Source organism: Hyla sarda, chromosome 1, assembly GCF_029499605.1.
Source record: "Hyla sarda isolate aHylSar1 chromosome 1, aHylSar1.hap1, whole genome shotgun sequence".
Lineage (NCBI taxonomy): Eukaryota > Metazoa > Chordata > Amphibia > Anura > Hylidae > Hyla > Hyla sarda.
The window spans coordinates 296,122,377-296,140,227 of record NC_079189.1 but is presented as its reverse complement, the minus strand read 5'-3'; the positions used below and the strand labels follow the sequence as shown (position 1 = coordinate 296,140,227).

General features: G+C 41.0%; 1 protein-coding gene across 2 annotated transcripts in view; it reads left to right on the top strand.

Annotated features, from left to right (window-relative positions):
• The window catches only part of PALM (paralemmin), a 98,323-nt gene that overhangs the window by 69,794 nt on the left and 10,678 nt on the right, over nt 1-17,851 (top strand). For both annotated transcript variants that reach the window (XM_056518008.1, XM_056518009.1), the window contains exons 3-5: nt 3,133-3,213; nt 6,514-6,644; nt 14,874-14,979. In XM_056518008.1, coding sequence (XP_056373983.1) covers nt 3,133-3,213; nt 6,514-6,644; nt 14,874-14,979 — 318 coding nt within the window. The remainder of the gene's footprint in view (nt 1-3,132; nt 3,214-6,513; nt 6,645-14,873; nt 14,980-17,851) is intronic.

Genomic DNA, 17,851 nt, shown 5'->3' with positions numbered 1-17,851 from the left:
ATATATATATATATATATATGCACATTTTTTTTCAAAGCTGCAAAGTGGTGTTCTGTAGTCATTATTTGGTTTTTGCTTATGTGTGCTAAAAAAATTGGATTTAAAAGTGATTTCTTGGTTTTTGCTCATGTAAACCAAATGTATCAACCCCCTGTGATAGTAAGATAAATATGTCATACATAAGCAAAAAAATAGCAAGAAAAAAATGACTACAGAACTTGCTTACCAAAGCAACGATGATAAATGTCCCCGAATATAGCCTGTAATAATGGTGTTGTTTGGTGCAACACAAATCTGCACCACTACTGCACAGAAAGACGTTTTAAAACCATAGAAAGATACATGTAAATTAAGGGTAGGGTCACCTATGCCATATTTAGCTCTGTACTTAGCTGCGTATTTTCCTAACCATTGAATTCAATGGCAAGCAAAGTACGCAGCTAATATTACAACCCATTTACGTCAATACGCAGAAGCAAAATACAGCACGTGTGACCCTACCCTTACCTTTTTTTTGTTTTTTTATATTTTTAGATAGACCGCTCTAGGATATGTCCTCTGAACTGCAATTATAGTTTTTACTTGAAGTTTGTCCTTTTTATTTAATTTTTTCTTTTTTACATAAGGGTACGTTCACACTGAAAAAGAAATTGGCGAAATTGATGCAGAATTCCATGCGGAATATAGTAGGAAACAGTTTTTTTTTGGCTGGACTACAACCACCAATTAGAACTTCCCTTTTTTTTTTTCGCACTTTCGAGCAGAATTATTTTTTCCATTGACTTCAATGGACTTCTGCTCTCGTATTCCGCAAGAAGAATTAACATTTTCTTCTAGCGAAACGGAATTCTGTGACGGAATTCCGTGAGTGGAAGTCAATGGCAAAAACAGATTTCTAAGCGGAGAATTCAAGAGGTATTACTCGAGTAATGGATCCGACTGACATATTTTCATCACATGTGTCGGCGCCTGTCACAATCACACCCTATCTGTCCAACCACTGAAGAGAGTGTGATAGTGCAAGCGTTAAAGCCATCAGACCTTAGGGTGCCTGTTGCTAGTTCCAGCAAGTCACTAAATTAACCCTTTTTCAAACATGTTCTACCCAATCTTCCTTTAGAAAGGTCAGGTCATATTTAGAGACCAAAGACCAGAGCTAAAATTATGCAACATTTAAAGAGTACCTATCGCTAAACTAAACTTTTCATTTATTGTTCCTTATGCAATTATAAGACACTTTGCTATATACTTGCTGTTAAAATTCTCAACCTTTATATGTTTTTAATGTGATTGAAAAAATGGCCACTAGGTGGCTCTTTTCTGTTTCCTGCCACAAATCAAGCTGTTAGTTTGGCCACCACCCGGACTTTCAGCAGTCCAAACTCAGGAAGTGCATGCGTGGCATGGCAAGGCACAGCTCTCACAGGCTTCAGTGTTGTTGCGCCTACTGGGGAACGCCCACTTTCTCCTGCCGGGAGCTCACACAATGTAAGCAAAGGGAAAGGTATTATACAGAGCTTTTTAGAGCTCAGAATTTTTTTTTTAAGGGCAGGACGGTTGTTAGGAGTAGTTAGATAACATAATCTGAGTTAGCTTAGAAAATATGGTTTGATGACAGGTACTCTTTAATCTGAAAAAAGGTATCACAGGTATGTACAAAAATACAGAAACAATGAATAGGTACAGGTTACAAAAATAAAATAAAGAGTGCAACAAGACAATTCAGGAAAACAAACTGTGATAAACACTAGAAAATATATTATTATAGGTGCATAGAGGTACTTTTGAGAAATCCTTATTGGTTTAGTTTCCAAGATGACACCAAAAGCTGTAACCAAGTTTGTAACAAAGAAGTTCCTGTAGGGTCAAAGCCGTATGAATGGGATACACACCTTTTACAGTTTATTAATACGCTCTTCCATTTCTAAGATATGTGGGTTTATAAGTTGTCTGGCAATTCAGGGAATCAGTCAGATAGGTGTGAACTTATTATTAATAATGTGGTGATGATGGGCGGGGTTATACAGTCAGAGTGTGTGTTTCAGGATATATACACCCCTCAATGTACAACAGTTACACCCCTTGTTTGTATAATCCCACCATCACTTAATATTCACTCTTATTGTTGAGATTAAGATCACGCCCATTTTACTGGTTCTCTGAATTGTCAGACAAATTATAAACCCACATATCTTAGAAACAGAAGGTTGTATCAAGAAACTGTAAAAAGGTAAGGGATGAGGGCACCCTAAGCTATTCAATGAAAGTAAACATTTGGGTTGACCATAAACCATGGCAGGATATGTTTAAAGGGGTATTCCAGGCAAAACCTTTTTTATATGTATCAACTGGCTCCAGAAAGTTAAACAGATTTGTAAATTACTTCTATTAAAAAATCTTAATCCTTCCAATAGTTATTAGCTTCAGAAGTTTTCTGTCTAACTGCTCAATGATGATGTCACGTCCCGGTAGCTGTGCATGATGGGAGAATATACCCATAGGAGCTGCACAGCTCCCAGGACGTGACATCATCATTGAGCAGTTAAACAGAAAACAACAACTCAACTTCAGAAGCTAATAACTATTGGAAGGATTAAGATTTTTTAATAGAAGCAATTTACAAATCTGTTTAACTTTCCGGAGCCAGTTGATATATAAAAAAAAAGTTTTGGCCTGGAATACCCCTTTAAATGTTTTAAATCTTTTAGACAAAAAACTCGCCCCAAGACTGAAGCGATCAAGAGTTGGAATGCCGGAAGCCCCATAGAAGCCCAGAACATTTACATAAATAACTGCTTCAGCAGTAGTGCAGTGTGCCAGCTGTACAATTGGTACTTGCTACATCTGAATGTAACATAGTTGTTAAAACTTTTATCTATTTATTTATTTACTAATTAATTTCATTATTTAATACTAAAAATCTCCTCCAGATTTTCCTGAGATTTCCCTCATATTATAATCTCATCTAAGTGATGTAGAGTGTTACTGTAGATATATCTGTTACCAGCACCTACATATCCCCTTTATTATTATAGTGTCATATGTGAGCCTCTAAATATGAAAGCATGGCCATCAGTGCTTTGGATCACAGTAGCTGATGTATATGCTTTATATTCATTTCTTTTTTTCAGGAAAAAAGACGGCGTCAGGTAGAAATTGAAAACAAAAGGCGCCAACTAGAAGATGATAGAAGACAGCTACAGCATCTCAAAGTGAGTTTTTCATTATGACAACAATTTTGCCTTTCATGACACCACTGTATTATTATCTACTATGTCATCTATCCGCTACACCTGCCTTGTTTTTCCTTCCATTTTGATTGTCTTTGTTTTGACATTTAAAATCCTTTAATGACCCGGAAACTGTTTGTGCATTTTCGTTTTTTCATCCTTGCATCATAGCTATTTTATTTTTCCATTGAATAACCATATGGGAACTTTTTTTTGTGTGTAACCAGTTGTACTTTTTTAATGGCATTCTTTATGTTATCAGAAAATGTAATATGGATTTTTTGTGGGATGAAATTGAAAAAAATGCAATTCTGCAACTTAATCTGCAACTTTTAAAGTTTGGGTTTGATTTGTACGCCGTTCACAGTGTATGATTAGAGCGGTATCCAATTTTGATAGTTAAAAAAAAAATGTTTTACTACTTTAAAAAACTGCTTTGCATCACCATATTCTGACCACAATAACTTTTGTTTTTATCTTTTTGTTAACAGTGCTGTGTGAGGGCTCATGTTTTCCACTGTAGATTTTATCTTATCTTATCTTTATTGAACACAGAAAAAGGACTTAAATGGGCACCGCTGTAGAAAAATTACAAAAGTTTTGGTCAGATGAGGGTCGGAGTGTTTAGACCCCCAAATGATTGTTAGAACGATCAACGAGAAGAGTGTGCTAAGCACTTTCTCTCCTAGCTATATGAACTACTAAAACAAGTTTCCTCCAAAGGGTGACAGGGTCCTTAGGGCTGTGGAAATCACAAGCAGGGCAGGACCTGAAAGCCCCCAACAAGTATAGTGGCGCTCAGGGTGTATGGAGCGAGCTCCAAACCTGGCAGCCCCCAGCTGATTTCAGTAGCTGGGTCCACTGCTAATAGCTGGTGTAATGAAGAAAACTGTGTCCCTGTACGGGAATGTGACCCTCTTTACAGAGACACCGTTTTCTGCTTTACAGCCTGCTCCCTCTCCTTCCATCCCTGCTACCCTCTCTCACGGGGACGGTGACTAAGTTTCTCCACACATGTTCCAGCCTGTCTCCCACCCGCCTCCGCCGCACATCCACCATCTGTCCTCTAGCCGTTTCAAGACTAAAACCCCTAGCATGTCCCCACTGTAAGGGCATGCTGTGGGAGTTGTAGTCTTGGAACAGGTAGCGGTCGGATGGTATAAGTGCGGCGCGGGCGGGTGGGAGAAAGGCTGTGGAGCGCTCCTCTGGCCGCGCTCCACAGTCTGTCTAAGCAGTGTCCCCGTCCCACTGAGAGAGGGTGGTGGGGATGGAGTGAGAGGGAGCGGGCTGTTAAGCAGAAAACTGTGTCCTTGTGCGGAGGGTCACATTCCGCTACAGAGACACAGTTTTCTTAATTTCACGATTGCCACAGCCAGTCCTGTCCTGTCATTGCACATCCGCCCATATTGAGTCAGCATGTTGCATACTATAGGCGATTTATTAACTATTTGCCTTGCATATTATATCTGAGCCTTTTTCCTGAGCCTTGGTAAGGAAGCTAAGTGAGGGAAATTAAGTGAAGTGTGTGTCTGCAACTGCTTGTTTATGCCTTTTTATGTACTTATGTATGTATGCAATTGTATGTACGTTATTGTGAAGTGTGTGTCTGCAACTGCTTGTTTATGCCTTTTTATGTACGTATGTATGTATGCGATTGTATGTATTTGTGTGTGTATAACTATAGGGGTGCAGAGGTAGCAGTCGCAACGGGGCCCTGTGTCTGAAAGGGCCCCAAGGCCCCTTTGCACCATGAGAAGACACCAGTAGTATAAATAACATATGGGGCCCTGTTACAGATTTTGCATTGGGGCCCATAAGCTACACCCCTGTGTGTATGTATGTATGTATGTGATTGTGTATATGTATTCATATATATATATATACAGTGGTCCCTCAACATACGATGTATATATATGTGTGTGTGTGTGTGTGTGTGTTAACTCAAAACACAGATATTATGGAATATGGTTAGAAACCATCTTTCAAACATATTTAAAGGGGTTGTCCAATCACCTTACATCCGTCATGCACTTTGCGTAACTCCAATTGACTCCAGGAGTTGCCTAAAAGAGTAGCTTGCGGGGCTACATCATTTGCGCAGCTCCTATTAAAGTCAATGGCAGTTACACAAATTGCATAACTTCCCCATTTCTGCTGCTTTTAGCCTTCCCGACCACCTCCAGCCACTGAAAATAGGGACAACCCCATTAACATCTCTATTCAATTAACACCTGAGTGGGAAATATGTAATTTACTATCAGCCCTCCTAATTATTGTAGAGCATATAGGTATTTGCATTACATTGGGACAGTGTCACAAGAAAAATGTATCCTTTAGCACCAGTTAATGCCAATTCTTGTTTCTTTTTCCCTCATATCCTCTTTTGTATGAACTGGCGCAATACCACTCAACAGTCATTTATTAAAATTTTTGTTACAAACTCACAAATCTAAAAATAAAAGCTATAAATACACAGAATAAAGCAGGTGAAGATGGGGTTTGGAGGATTTTCTTTGCTCTTCCTGTATTTGTTTTCTTGAAGACCATCATTTTACTCTCAAAGGGGTTGTACAGGTAGCAGAAAAGGTGCTAACTCTTCTGCTCCCTGGCGCTTCACTTCCGCTCCCTGGTCATCTTGGAAGTATACTGTTCGAAATGGGGTTGGTGCTTGTCCTGGTCATCATTGCAGACAGAACCACGAGGGATGTCCAATAGTTTCATGATGTTACAGATGTTGCGGTGACATCATGCATCTATTGTACGTTGCACGTGGACATAGTTTTGCCCCCCACACAATGATCTGGATATGCTAGATGGCAAGAAAGCAGAAATGGAACAGTTTACAGACAACCCCTTCAGCAAGGTCAATGTATTACCTTCTGTGCATTGAAGTTTTGAAAACTAGTAAAAAGAGAATAAAAATATTCACCTGGTAAAACCACTGCTGCTCCAGCAACAATTCTTCATGGTATCTCATCCAGTCACTGTTTAAATGGCAGCGGCAGTAACATGCTGTATTGGACCATGACTTCAGTGAGCCCACTCTATAAAGTCATTGGCTGCTGTAGTCTTCTACACTTTGCAGACTCTTTCCGTGTGAAAATTGATATGCATTGTCGATTTAATATCTACATGATGTCATATAGCAGGGGTGAAAGCTGGGATATGGTTGTAGTACAAAAATACACCACATTTAACTGCACAGCTAATAGCAAATGGAATGGTAAACATTAGTAAATTAACTACTTAAAGTATTAAATAAGTATTCCCTCCTATTTTCAGTCCAAAGCTCTACGGGAACGCTGGCTTCTTGAGGGGGCTCCTGCATCCACCCCTGAAGAAGATGAAGCAACAAAGAAACAGATGCAGGACGATGAGCAGAAAACACGGGAGCTAGAAGAAAATATTCAGAGGTAGTAAGAATGGCCAAGCACTATGTATATATATATATATATATATATATATATATATATATATATCCCTTCTGAATGTATAGCATATATATATAAGAAATAAAAAAAATTGAAAGACACAAAGACATTAGAAAGAAGTAAAGTGAATTATCTCTCTAAAAAAGGTGTTTTATACAAATATACAAACATTTAAATAAAAATTGTACTAGAATTCCGTCAAAAGCTCTGGGCATTTTTATGCTAGAAAAACACAGATGACTTTTGACAGTTGTGGAAGTGCCGTATTTTTCTCCCTATAGGACGCAGGTAAGGTCCCTCCCGGTGTCCTGTAAGCACTAACCCGGCTATTCAGTCGGGCTGTTCGGGACCGCCGCGATTTCACCGCGGCGGTCCTGAACAGCCCGACTAAACAGCCGGGTTAGTGTCACTTTCCCTTCAGACGCGGCGGTCAGCTTTGATCACTGCATCTGAAGGGTTAAAACAGGGCATCACCGCGATCGGTGATGTCCTGTATTAGCCGCGGGTCCTGGCCGTTGGTGGCTGCAGGGACCGCCGCGATAGGGGTGTATTCGCCGTATAAGACGCACCGACTTTTTCCCCCCAGTTTTGGGGAAGAAAAAGTGCGTCTTATACGGCGAAAAATACGGTATATTAAACCAGCCATTTAAAAATGAAAAGCTGCATTGTGATTAGTTGCTACGGGCTACAAAGACAGTTTTTATGTCTTCTCCATTGGCTTAAAAGCCAAATATTTTAGGGAGGGAGACTCAGTATTATGCGTCCAGTGGAAAGGGCAGCATGAAACTATTGGCATGATCCCTTTAAAGCAGAGTCATCATGTGTTGTACTGAAAATTGTTGGTTTTTACCTAAAGTTTTAAAACCTCCTGATATGTTATAGTGTTAAAAATTGAGACCAAATTGTTGGCTCTATTTTTTGGTTGCATAACTTTAGCAGGTCACAGGGAAAGGTGCAATTTTTATGCTGACCACAAATCCTCTTTAAAGTAGTGGCAGGGGGATGTTAAACAAAAAGTATCTAGTATAAACAATAAGCCCGGAAAAGGTTTGGTTCAAAGTATGGATGGTTTACATAAACAGGCAAGGGGGAACATACCCATTAATCAGCCCATGTGTCCTAAGTGGTTCAGGGTGTGATGCTGTCAAGTAGAGCATAAAGAAGAACTTTTCCGTTTAGTTTTGGTATTTTCTTAAATGTACCATCTGGATGCTTTCAACTTATGCATTTCAGTGTTATGTACACTCTGTTATACTAAGATCTCATTTGCATTTATGCTGCTTTTCTTTATATTTATTGCCTTCAAAATACCTTACCTTGATGTTATACTACTCTTGTAGTATTAATGTATGTATAAATGCACCAAGCACTTAACACTGTGATATCATTCAATCATATCTACTATATGCATGTAATCTGGGTACAGTATAAGTATGAAAAATGAGTGTGGATTCTGTCTAGTCAGAGACATAATTTTGTGGTGGAATCTTTTTTTATTAATGTAACCTGTAAATGATGAATTTGTATAATTTTCTTGTACAAAATGCTGAATCTCACTTATTACAGCTACATATTAAAGGGGTACTCCGGGGAACTAAACCAATAGCCCATTCTTTCCCTCTCACCAACTTACGTATTTGTCTAAATATCATTCATTAGCTATATACAACAGTTTTCCTCTTTCAGCTGTCACTTACATGCAGGAAGTGTGAGAAAAATGTAATTCTCAAATCGACCCTGTCTCCTCAGTGAGACCTAGCCCCCTACCTTCAAGACAACACCACCTGATTTCTGTCTGATTTCTGTTTGGTCTAGAGCTCTGGCTGTACAGACACACCTCCCCTCCCTGTGTGAGGAACTTGTGAGCTGTGAGAGAAGAGAGGAGAAGATTTTCAGTCACAGCTCAGCACATAATGCTGTTCTTTTTTGTGTGTAGATCTAATCCCTGACTGCTGCCATTCAGAGCAGAACAAAATGTATTGCTGGGGGGGAGAATAGTCTGAAAGACAAGACCTGTACATTGTGTGTGTGTGTGTGTGTGTGTGCAGTGTGAGCATGTACACAGATAGTGAAAGTGAAAGCAGTTGGCTGCCATTACACAGAGCTGCACTGACTTCTGGGAGTTGTAGTCTGTGCTGCAAGCAAGGAAAAAGTATTTAGGAGACATCAGGGGCCAAAGGAGCTGCCAAAACCACATGGATGACTACAGGGGACACAGGACAGGTATTGTGGTGGCTTTGGGGCATTTTTATTTTTCTTAACTTCCTTGGAGTACCCCTTTAACCCCTTAAGGACCGGGGTTTTTTCCGTTTTTGCATTTTCGTTTTTTGCTCCTTGCCTTTAAAAAATCATAACTCTTTCAAATTTGCACCTAAAAATCCATATGATGGCTTATTTTTTGCGACACCAATTCTACTTTGTAATGACATCAGTCATTTTGCCCAAAAATCTACGGTGAAGTGGGAAAAAAAATCATTGTGCGACAAAATTGAAAAAAAAACGCTGTTTTGTAACTTTTGGGGGCTTCCGTTTCTACGTAGTACATTTTTCGGTAAAAATGACACCTGATATGTATTCTGTAGGTCCATACGATTAAAATGATACCCTACTTATATAGGTTTGATTTTGTCGGACTTCTGGAAAAAATCATAACTACATGCAGGAAAATTAATACGTTTAAAATTGTCATCTTCTGACCCCTATAACTTTTTTATTTTTCCGTGTATGGGGCGGTATGAGGGCTCATTTTTTGCGCCGTGATCTGAAGTTTTTAACGGTACCATTTTTGCATTGATAGGACTTATTGATCGCTTTTTATTCATTTTTAAATTATATAAAAAGTGACCAAAAATGCACTATTTTGGACTTTGGAATTTTTTTGCGCGCACGCCATTGACCGAGCGGTTTAAGAAATGATATATTTTTATAATTCGGACATTTCCGCATGCGGTGATACCATATATGTTTATTTTTATTTTTATTTACACTGTGTTTTTTTTTTTATTGGAAAAGGGGGGTGATTCAAACTTTTAATAGGGGAGGAGTTAAATGATCTTTATTCACTTTTTTTTTTCACTTTTTTTTTGCAGTGTTATAGGTCCCATAGGGACCTATAACACTGCACACACTGATCTCCTATGTTGATCACTGGTTTCTCATAAGAAACCAGTGATCAACGATTCTGCCGCATGACTGCTCATGCCTGGATCTCAGGCACTGAGCAGTCATTCGGCGATCGGACAGCGAGGAGGCAGGAAGGGGCCCTCCCGCTGTCCTGTCAGCTGTTCGGGATGCCGCGATTAGCCACGGCTATCCCGAACAGCCCGACTGAGCTAGCCGGGAACTTTCACTTTCACTTTTAGCCGCGCGGCTCAGCTCTGAGCGCGCGGCTAAAGGGTTAATAGCGCGCGGCGCCGCGATCGGCACTGCGCGCTATTAGAGGCGGGTCCCGGGTTCCCTATGACGCCGGGCCCGCCATGATATGACGCGGGGTTACTGTGTAACCCCGCGTTATATCAGAAGAGCAGGACCAAGGATGTACCGGTACGTCCTTGGTCCTTAAGGGGTTAAAAGAGTGTATAAAGGACTGTACATCTGCCAACAGCAATTCAGTGCCTCTCTTATAGAATTGCTCCTTAAACTTGGGCACACAGTTGTGTGTTGGCACTTGTGAACAAGCCATAGCTATAGCTGGTTATACATGCATTTGGCGTCTGACGTCACTTCTGGCCGCTTCTCGGCAGCAGATTTGAATCAGGGTATCGTCCTTTTCCTATAAAGAGCCCCTCTCCTAGATGAAAGGTGCTCTGCTTGATTACAGCATTGGATCTTCCCATGCTGCATCATGAGCTCACCAGCAAAGATTCCAGATCCTCCAGCGGTCCCTGGATCTGTGAGTACTGAGGGCCCATGGGGTTTTTACCCTGGCCTATCTTCGTTTTCTTGGTGTTTTATCCTTCTCTTCCTTGTATTTCCGGGGAGACAAGTATTCTGCAGGTTCTTCGGGTTAATCCGAAACAGAGATCAAAACCCCAAAAATATATAATGTGTTACAAAGAGTTTCCTGAGTCTGCATCAAAGCCTTTGTGTAAAGCGTGTATTGCATCTGTGGTTAAGGATGATTCTCCCACCCTTATGCAAGAAATTAAAACTGGATAATGATCCTTTCGGAGATACACTCAGCTTTAGCTTCATTCACCCCACCTGCTACCCCTGTGGCATCTACTACTTCTACTTTATGTCTTTCTCTGACTCTGAAGAAAGTGTATCTCCAGAATTGGAAGAAGGGGAATGTGTAGAAAATCCTCATGAAGAGGAAGATTCTTCTCTTAAAAAGTTTCTGTTTAATTCTGATGATATTGAATCATTAATTAAGTCTACCTTAAATCTGGAAGTATTTCAGGAGGCCAGATCTATCCAGGATGAGCTCTTTGGAAGGCTAGGAGACAGAAAGTCTTATACTTTTCCTGTTCATGCTAATTTACATAAAATTATTAAGAATGAATGGGCGAAACCAGAAAATAATTCTTTTATCCCTAAAGGTCTGAAAAGGCACTACCCCTTCAATGACAAAGACTCTAGCACTTGGGATACCATACCTTTAGTTGACATCCCGGTTGCTAAAGTAGCTAAACGTACCTCTCTGCCTTTTGAGGATGCTAACCAACTAAAAGACCCTATGGATAGAAAGGCAGGGAGTTTGTTAAAAAAAGACCTGGGAGGCTGCTTCATCTTTATTAAGACCCAGTGTAGCCTTTACTTGTGTGGCCAGAACTCTAGGAGTCTGCTTAGATCAACTGGAATTCCATGTTCAGTCTGATACGCCCAAAGACCAGATTTTGGAATCCCTGCCTCTTCTTAAAATGGCTTTAAATTTTTTTTCTGATGCCTAAGCTGAATCTGTAAAACTTACCTCTCGTACTGCTGTTTTGTCTAATACCACTAGGCGTGTACTATGGCTAAGATCTTGGTCGGGAGACATGACATCTAAAAGTAAACTCTGTTCCCTTCCATTCCATGGTCAGTTTTTGTTCGGTCCAGAGCTGGATTCAATATTATAGAAAGCAGCAGACAAGAAAAAAGGATTGCACTTAGATAAGGTTCAAGGCTTTTTTGTCAATCAGATCAGTCTTCCAGAGGAGGTAAAGGGAAAACTGGCAGTTGGTCGTACAGGAAAGGGGATAGAGGAAGAAATCTCCTTACTAACTCCGGTCAGTCCGCTTCCAACCCTAAACAGTGATGCCAAGCCAGTAGGTAGATATGTTCTAACTCAGCAGAGTCCAAAAAAACTGAAATTGGTTCTCAAGGGTGTTCACCAAGGTATTGGCAGAGGTGGTAGCCCTTCTCAGGAAGGAGCCTATTCTAATTATCCCTTATCTAGACAACATTCTGATGCAGACTCAGTTCCTCAATTGGCACTCAACTCCATATACAGAGAACTTTTCTTGTTCTCCAGAAGTTGGGCTGGATTCTTAATCTGGAGAAGTCAGATCTTATTCCCAGTCAAAGAAAGATATTCCCGGGTACCCTCTTGGATTCGAGAATTCAGACCCCCTTTCTTCCAGATTCCAAGAGAGTAATACTTTGTGCCCTAATCTCTCGGTTCCTAGCCCTTCATTCTTGTTCAATCAGGACAGCAATGTCCACTCTGGGCCATACGACATTGTGCATCCAATTAGTAGCATGGGCCCAGTTTAACTCCAGGCCTCTACAAAAGTGGATTCTATCCAATTGGGACAAATCTCAAAAGACTTTAGACAAAAGAGTAATAATTCCCCCTCAAGTGAAAACCCACCTAAAGTGGTGTTTGTCCATAAAAAAATCTAAAAAGAGGAGTAAGTTGGTTTCAGACAAACCTGTTACTAATAATGACAGATGCCAGTGCATGGGGATGGGAAGCTCACTCAGAGAGTCAAGCAGTCCAAGGAAGGAGGGATCCCCAGACAGCAAGGAAATCTTCAAATTTCAGAGAACTACTGACCATATGGATTGACGCTCCAGGAGCTGCAGAAAAATTGCAAAAATCGTCATAACCTCATTTATTCGGACAATACGACAGCAGTAGCCTTTATAAGACATCAGGGAGGTCCAAGACACACTGCCCTTCAGTCGATATCACATCAAATATTTTCTTGGGCAGAAAACAAAATTCTTTCCATCACAGCAGTTCACCTCAAGGCTGTCTGGAACCTGGAAGCGGACTTCCTGAGCAGACACGTAATAGACCCAGCAGAATGGTCTCTAGTGCCTTGGGCATTCAGAATGATTATGGAGAGATGGGGGGTTCCTCAAGTGGACCTTTTTGCAACCAGGAGAAATCATAAGGTGGATCTATTCTATTCCCTCAATCCAAAACACTCTCCACTAGCAGTAGATGCTTTGGCCCAGGATTGCACATTCAGAATAGGTTATGCATTTCCTCCCCTGCCTCTGATATCTTGGGTCCTTCAAACGTTAATGAACTGCCATTGCATTCTAATTCTGATAGCTCCGTACTGGCCAAAGAGGGGCTGGTTTTCTCTATTGAGAACTCTAAGTATAGAGGAGCCCATCAGGCTTCCTCCTCAAAAGGATCTTCTGTTCCAGGGACAGTCCTTTCGCCGTCAGAATCAAAGCCTCAGCTTGACAGCATGGAAATTGAAAAGTCCATTCTGCTGAAGGAAGTTTTCTCTGAAAAGGTAGTAAATACCCTTCTATCTAGCCGTAAAGATACTACCTCTAGAATCTATGCCAAGACTTGGAAGAAATGTATCTCTTGGTGTGGGGATTCTTTTTCTATTGACACTCTGGTGATTCCTAAAATTCTAGACTTCCTTCAGCAGGGATTCGATTTAGGTATTTCGCCTAGTACCCTCAAAGTACAGGTTTCTGCTCTGAGTGCTCTCTATCATGTAAAACTAGCTGATAACATGTGGATTTCTAGGTTTATTAAGGCCTCTAGTAGACTCAGACCTAAGACTTTAAATCTCTGTCCTCTGTGGAATTTAAATACGTCTTAGGGGCTCTTCCTCTAGATCCCTTTGAACCCCTGCATTCTGTTTCAGATAAATTCCTGACTCTTAAAATGATATTTTTAGTCGCCATCACTACAGCTAGAAGAGTAGGTGAAATTCAGGCCCTTTCTATCCAGGAGCCTTTTATCAGAGTTTTGGATGACAAAATTACTTTTAAGCTTGATCCAAATTTTTTTGCCTAAGGTTGTATCTACTTTTCACAGGTCACAGGATATCATAATTCCATCCTTCTGTTCTAATCCAAAAAATGACCTAGAAAGATCATATAGTCTTCTGGATATTAGAAGAGCTGTTCTCCAATATGTTGAAAGAACTAGTCAGTGGAGAAAAGATAATAATCTGTTTGTTCAGATTGCTGGTCCTAATAGAGGTAAAAAAGCCTCTAGAAGTTCCATAGCCATATGGATTAAAATCGCAATTTCAGAGGCTTATGTGGCCAGAGGTAAATCCCCACCTCTTCAGATGAAAGCCCATTTTACTAGAGCACTTTCCTCTTCATGAGCAGAGAGAGCTGGAGCTTCTGTAGAGAAAATTTGTAAAGCTGCAACTTGGAAAAAACCTTCATACCTTTCCCAAGCATTATAGAGTTGATGTTTTGTCTAATGAGGATATGGCCTTTGAACGTAAAGTCCTCAGTGCTATAGTCCCTCCCTAATAAATTCTTTGGTATTTTTCAGGGGTGCTGTCATAGAGACGGAAGGGGAAATGGCAAATTATACTCACCAATAATTCCTTTTCTGGAAGTCTCCACGACAGCACCCATATATCCCACCCTTTGTTTTTGTTTTTTAATTTGGTGTTCTTATGCACTTTTTTCCTTTCCTTTGGTGTTCTTTGTAAATACACTGGTGTGGACAGGAAGGGGTGGGGAATTTAACCTCTCAGTGTTTTTTCCTGTCCCAATAAGGAGGAGGAGTTAATCTCGGGTGCTGTTGTGGAGACTTCCAGAAAAGAAATTATTGGTGACTATAATTCCTAATTTTTGAGACATGTGATTTGTTCAATATTATGCGAGTATTGCTGTTCACTATGCAGATTGTGCATCGTAACTGTACTTTCAGCAGAATATATGAAGCCTTGGATCACCAAGAATCATAGTTCTATTGACTTTTTGGTTATTCTACCAGTAAAATAAGCTATGCTTTTTCTCTTTACTACTTTACAAGATTAAAACATCTGCTTTTCTACCATTTCCTAGGCTGGAAACTGAAATTGAGTTACTGGAGACTGGCATGTCTAGCACATCCACCAAAGAGAGCTTAGCCTCAGAGCCTGAGAACCAAGAAGTGTCCAGACCAGACAAGGTGAGGGTCACTGTTGGCCATTGGTTTATACCTGATGCTTCTAATTAGGGATCGACCGATATAGTTTTTTTAGGGCCGATACCGATAATCATGCAGGTTAGGGCCGATAGCCGATAACTTATACCGATATTCCGGTATAAGTTATCGGCTATTTAATCCCCTGCGACACCGCTGCAGATCATTGATTTAAAGCGGGCGCTTTAAATCAATGATCTGCAGTGGCTTTTGCGGGGCCATAGGCCGCCGCCGCCACCCGCTTCTCTCCCCCTACCTGTCAGGGTGGTCTGGGCCATCCATCCATTGTTCCTGTAGTGTCCGGGGGTGTTCCGGGTGAACCGGTCCGGGCTGTCCTTCTTCTCCGGCGGTCATCTTCTCCACTCCGGGCAGGCTCCGGCCTAGTACGCTGCATAGACGCCGCTGCGCAGTGACGCCCGTGCGCAGCGACGCACCTGACGTCACGGCGTAGCGACGTCTATGCAGTATACTAGGCCGTAGCCTGCCCGGAGTGGAGAAGATGACCGCCGGAGAAGGACAGCCAGGACCGGTTCACCCTCCACCCGGAACACCCCCGGACACTACAGGAAGGAAGGATGGATGGCCCGGACCACCCCCATTACGGGTAAGTTTAATTTTTTTATTGACTCGGAGGGTGGGGGAGGGGCCCGACCGGTATAGCGGTATGGGCAAAAATCCATACCGGTATACCGCCCAGCATCACGGTGGGGGGTGCGACGCGGTGCGGTGGGTCGGGGGTGCGGTGCGGCGGGTCGGGGGGGTGGCGGTCGCAGTGCGGTGGGGGCGGTGTGGGGGGCATTATCGGCTTATCGGCAAGATAATTGCCGATACCGATAATGCCCAAAATCGTGATTATCGGCCGATAATATCGGCCGTACCGATAATCGATCGATCACTACTTCTAATGAATAGAAAAAGAACATAGCCAATCTGCCTGTTATGTTGTCTACTCGCCAGGTCATATAGGGGGAGATTTATTAAAACCTGTGCAGAGGAAGAGTGGTGCAGTTGCCAATAGCAACCAATCAGATTGCTTCTTTCATTTTTCACAGGCCTCTTTTAAAATGAACCACAGGTAAAACAAAAAAAGGAGAAAATGTGCCCCTAGTGCAATATGTTCAGATGAAAAATAAATCAAAGTTGGTGCAAGAATTTGCACTACCCTAATTGTGTTGCGCTCAAAGCACAACACCTATGAAGACATCTATTTCCACAATGGGACCTGCCGCTGTAGTTCATCTGGTGGAGACTTGGCTCTCCCTGTAGATTACACTCAATTAGTAAAAGAAAAAGGAACTTATGCACAGCGCTGGTCCTCGGACATGAACAGGAACTGAAATATCTGTTAATGTTCTTAAAAATTAGTTTATTTAGCACAAAACAACACTGTTCCAGTCCGTAACAGACTCTTCGTCAGGCTAGTGCATACATACTGATTTGAAAGAGACGGCTTTTATGTACAGAGTACGTATTAGAAAAGATTACGTGTATCAGAGTATTCACAATGACAAACGTAGCGTATCTCAAACAGGAACTAAAAGCTAAAACCATATCATAAAAACAAAGTAACAACTGGTAATGAGGAGACATGTTAAAGGAGAGTTATAATATCCATACCAAGTCTGCGCTTCATTATCCTTTATGAATAATTCTTGCTCCTTACGCCATGCTATTACACCCACAAGTATCCTGGGAGCAAGAAATGCCATCTCCTCCACAGTGATCTGCAAACTGTAAGGATTTAACACAGAAAATCAGCACAACAAATGATTTCATGTGCTGAAACACCACAATAAACACCCCCAAGTAAACATCGGAGCGAAAGAGGCTTATCATAAAGGCTTAATGTACTAGAGGCTTTTGATGTACAGTAAGTCTTGCTGCTAGTGTGAGGAAAGCTTATAGACATAGAGTCTGCAGACATTCCCCCAAGGTTTGCTTTTGGGAAAAACATATATGATCCTATTGTACTTACACCCAGTGGTAATAAACAGCGCCAAATGTGTCTGGAAGCCCCACTGTGTCAAAAAGGTTTTCAGATAAATTAAGAACAAAACTATTTAACCATTTGGCAACAAATTTACACATTGCATACTGTCACTTAGCATTTGATCAGTTGTGCCAAACAAGTATGTACCCAGTTCTCTATGTATGGTCAGTGAAAAACCTCTTATGTTTCGTCACAGTATATATAAACCTTTAGACACAAGTGACGTAACAACTAAAGATGAGCGAACTTACAGTAAATTCGATTCCTCACGAACTTCTCGGCTCGGCAGTTGATGACTTTTCCTGCATAAATTAGTTCAGCTTTCCGGTGCTCCGGTGGGCTGGAAAAGGTGGATACAGTCCCAGGAGACTCTTTCCTAGGACTGTATCCACCTTTTCCAGCCCACCGGAGCACCAGAAAGCTGAACTAATTTATGCAGGAAAAGTCAGCAACCGCCGAGCCGAGAAGTTTGTGACGAATCGAATTTACTGTAAGTTCGCTCATCTCTAGTAACAACGTTTATCACATCGATGTTTTATTTGATTATACTATAGATATAACAGTGTATGTTTTTATCATGACTTACTATGTCTATGGTATCTATGATTAGTTTATTGCAGGCTATTGGGCAATACACATGTTTAGAACAGCTAGAATTTTGCCACTTCATAGTTATAATCAAATATATCACTCCCTAACTACCAAATAATACAAAAATGCAAAAACAACAGATTGCTACATCATTACAGCACATAATGGCTATAAGAAATCAGCTCACTATGTACAGAAAGCACTGTATACTTAAAGGGGTACTCCGTGAAAAACTTTTTTTTAAATGAACTGGTGCCAGAAAGTTAAACAGATTTG